The 3,721-nt window shown below is 66.7% G+C and overlaps 1 protein-coding gene across 1 annotated transcript in view; it reads right to left on the bottom strand.

Annotated features, from left to right (window-relative positions):
• The window catches only part of RBFOX3 (RNA binding fox-1 homolog 3), a 30,603-nt gene that overhangs the window by 6,624 nt on the left and 20,258 nt on the right, over positions 1-3,721 (bottom strand). The window contains exons 6-9 of the mRNA XM_011362091.1: positions 2,934-2,987; positions 2,575-2,707; positions 1,947-1,986; positions 934-1,001 (exon numbers count right to left, since the gene is read on the bottom strand). Of these exons, the coding sequence (XP_011360393.1) occupies positions 934-1,001; positions 1,947-1,986; positions 2,575-2,707; positions 2,934-2,987 (295 nt within the window). The remainder of the gene's footprint in view (positions 1-933; positions 1,002-1,946; positions 1,987-2,574; positions 2,708-2,933; positions 2,988-3,721) is intronic.

A 3,721-nucleotide genomic window follows, 5' to 3' on the forward strand; every position in this document is an offset into this window, starting at 1 on the left:
GAGGGGAGACTGGGGGGCCGTGGGGGGCAGGGGCACCGCCACGAAGGATGGCCTTCCTCTCACGGGACTTGATTAGCACGTGAAATACTGGCTTCTTAGAGGACAGGGCCCAGCGTGGAGGTGGCGCCTGACAAACACCCGCAGGCCGGAGACGCAGTGAGGCTTCGAGGAAGCTGTGGGTCAGAGGGCGCCGCCTGCCACCGGGAGGGCGGCCGGGCGGTCCCCAGGCCAGAGCCAGCACCGTGGACAAGAGCAACAGCTGCCCTCCATGAAGCATCTGCCACGTGCCCCGCACAGGGACTGGCACGCTTCCCCAGGCAGGGGCGACGTGGCCAAGAGGCCAATACCTGCAGGGCCACCCCCGAGACGCCCCAGGACCTGACTGCGAGACCAAGCCCACTGCCCCGAGACGCCCCAGGACCTGACTACGAGACCAAGCCCGCTCCCCCGAGACGCCCCAGGACCTGACTGTGAGACCAAGCCCGCTGCCCACCAGCTCCAGGCGAGCACGGCTGGGGCCGAGGCCCACCTGGTCTTATTGCACCCCGGGGGCCGGCGGGCGGGCACGGTGTGCCCTTCCTGGAGCCAAGGGGTCTCGGACCTGGGCGCTCCGGGCCACCGGAGGCATGCAGGGCAGATGCGAAGGCTCCTGGCTACCTCCGTAACTTGGGGTCTCCAGAGCTTGTGGGGGGCGGTCAGACCTCCAGGGTTGAGACTTAGAGGAACTGTTTGCTACTCGAGAACTAGGGGGTCCACAATGCCCCCACTGTGCAAGTACAAGGTGATTATAGAAGTTGGGGGGCCTGCTGGCTTGGGGTCTCCATGCCCATTCGGACCTGCTCTCTTCTGTGCCCACTGGGGCGAGGCACCCCCAGGCCCCGAGCAGTGGATAAGTCTGCCCTGTCCCGCCCACCCCCCGCCCCTAGGTGGTACCTGTCGCTGTAGGCTGCCGCTGCTGCGGCTGCTGCGGGCTGAGCGTATCTGTAGGCTGCGTAGCCTCCCTGCAGGGGAAGGGGGAAGGAGAGACACACAGGGGCTTAGTGGGGCGGACACAGCCTTTCAACCTTCACCTTGGCCAGTGACATTGGCGGGTGCAGGCCTGGGGGCACCTGGCTTCTGGCCAAAGGGAGGTCTGAGGACTATGCCGTCAGGCCTCCCGGATGGAGGTGAGGCGGGGTGTCTAAACCTCACTCGCTCTCTCTCAGTGACTTGTGTACATGGCATGCACTGGTGGGCACCGGCGTGCCCGGCTGTGTGTGAGGCTGTGGCACCGCAGGTGCCGACAGACCTGCCACCAGGCCCGTGAGCCTGCCCCCGACTTGGACGCTGACGGGCATGGAGAACCCATGGCTGCCTCTGAGTGCCCTTCTGGACACTGGGAAGGGTTGAGAGCAAAGGGCATTGGCTCAGACTATGCCCTGGCCCATGCCCTGGCCCAAACGGACCTTGTATCAGACCAGGGACCTGTGTGGGGTGGCGGTCGCGGCCAGGGCTCTGAGCTAGAGGAAGCAGTAAGTGCCACCCATGAAGGGAGAGAGGGGACAGGACCCCACGCGAGGGTCTGCCCTGAGCCCCTACCTCCTGGTCTCTCTCCGAGCCTCGCCCTTGGGGGTCACTCAGTGACCCCAATGTGGTCACGAACCGGGGAGCCCTGCTCACTGAGTCCTGCCCACCGCCCTGTCATACAATGCCTTGTGAGACGAGGGCGCCCCATGATGCTCCTGCCGTGAGCACGGACGCCGAGGTCTGGCTGTGTGAAGTCCTGGGGACATGACTCTCTGGGCGGGCACAGGGGTGGGGAGTGGGGCCTCGCCCACCTGGGTCCCAAGCCTGGGGGTCGGGTGGGGGCAGTGGGACAGGGGTGGGGAGGACGCTGACCGCTGACCACTCCCAGGAGGAAGCCGAGGCCTGGACCGCACCCTCCCCTCCCCCAGGGCCACACTTACATAAATCTCGGCACCATAGAAGCCGTCCTGATACACGACCCTGGAAGCAAACGGACAAGAAAGTGGGGGGAAGGCTGGAGAGGTGGGGTAGGCCGGCTCCGCAGTCTGCTGAGGGCGGGGGCAGGGGGCCAGCCCTGCCCACGGGACTGGCATTTTAACAAGCGTTTGCTCCAGTGCCCTGTTTTGGTATAACAATAGAGTAACACCCCTGCTGGTCAGCTCCTTTCCGCCGCAGACCCAGGGGCCCCGCCGCCTGTCTCTCCCTGCCCCGCTCCACCCCGGGCGGCCGTCCCCCTTCAGGGGCGGGGGGCACTGGGCCTGGGGAAATGGTCCCGGAGGGCTTAGGGAAGGCCCTCGCTGACAGCCAGGGCCAACCTCGCCCCACTAAAGCATCTGACTGGGGCTCTAATGTCTCGCGCATGCCAGTGACCCTTGGTTCCCGTGGCAGAGTGGGGGTGGGGGCACTGCTCGCCGGGAGGCGGCTGCGCTGTGAAGGTCTGGGGGTCAGCACGGTGAACCCCTCAGTTCTGGAAAGGCTGCCTAGCCCCTCTGGCTGCCCAGGCTTCACTCCCTGCACCCCCTGGGCCTTTCTCCACGCCTCCCTCCCCATGCACCCCCAGACACTCACGCTCCGTAAGTCGGGATGGGGGGTGGGGGTGGCGCGGCCCGAAACGTGTTGTATACAGCCCGGCCCCGGCCCCGTAAGTGCGCACCCCTGTAGGCCACGGCTGTGCCGGCGGTGGGGTAGGGGAACCCCGTCACTGCAGGAGAGGGGGTGAGGGAGGGGACGGTGTGAGAGGGCGGGCGCGGCGGGGCAGCCACACTGTCCACGCCAGGCCCGATCACAGCCACGTGCCACGTGCCTGCTGGACCACAGGTGCCGACCACCCCATGCCGGGCCCCCCCTGCCCCCCCCACCGCCACCTGGCCTTCCTGGCCAATGACCGCCCAGCACCCCGCAGGCTTCCCCACCGGTCTGGCATTTACCTGCATAGAATTCGGGCCCGTACACCGCGCCCACCACGGGGTTGAGCTTCCAGCCTAGGACAGAAGCAACGCATGCATCTAGTCACCACCGCCTTCTCCATCTCACCCCTGCAGACTGCACCCGGGGAACCCCAGACGCCAGGCTGAGCCCCAGCGGGGATGTGAGAGGGCGCGGCCTCTGCAGAGAGCTGGTGGGGACCCCCCCACAGCAGTCATCGTGGGTGGAGGAGGCGGGAACACTGACCCATGCCTCCTCTTCCAATGCGACAGCCTCACTGGCCGGGATCCTAACTGCGTCTTAGTAACAGGCGAGTCTCTCCCAAACCGTCCCTCTGGGCATCTTCTTGATTCTTTGCCCAGTGTGGCCCTCCCCAGCCCGTCCCCAGGCCTCCCCTTCCCTGCAGCTCCAGCCCCAGCAGCTTGGGGTCTGTGATCTCTGCAGCAGAGTCAGGATGGGACCGCATTTGACCGTCTGCGGGCCCCCAGCAGGGATGAGTTCAGGCACGTGACAGCTCAGTCGTGGGCGTGCTGTCTGGTGTGGGTGCCAGGCTGCCCCCGGGGAGGGCCAGAGGCTATGCCAGACGGGCTCGGCCTCTGCCCGTGACCTCCTCCCACCCCTGCCTCAGAGTCCGGGTCCCGGGCAGAGCTCCCGCGTGCTGCCTTCTCTTGCTGCGCTCCCACCTGCCTCTCTCGGAAGCAGCCGGAGAAGGTGCCTGGGGAGGGGGGGCCTTTGGATGGGGGACAATGAGTGCGGGCACTTCCTGAGCGCTTTGCCGTGTGCCACTCAC

Source organism: Pteropus vampyrus, unplaced genomic scaffold, assembly GCF_000151845.1.
Source record: "Pteropus vampyrus isolate Shadow unplaced genomic scaffold, Pvam_2.0 Scaffold72, whole genome shotgun sequence".
Classification (NCBI taxonomy): domain Eukaryota; kingdom Metazoa; phylum Chordata; class Mammalia; order Chiroptera; family Pteropodidae; genus Pteropus; species Pteropus vampyrus.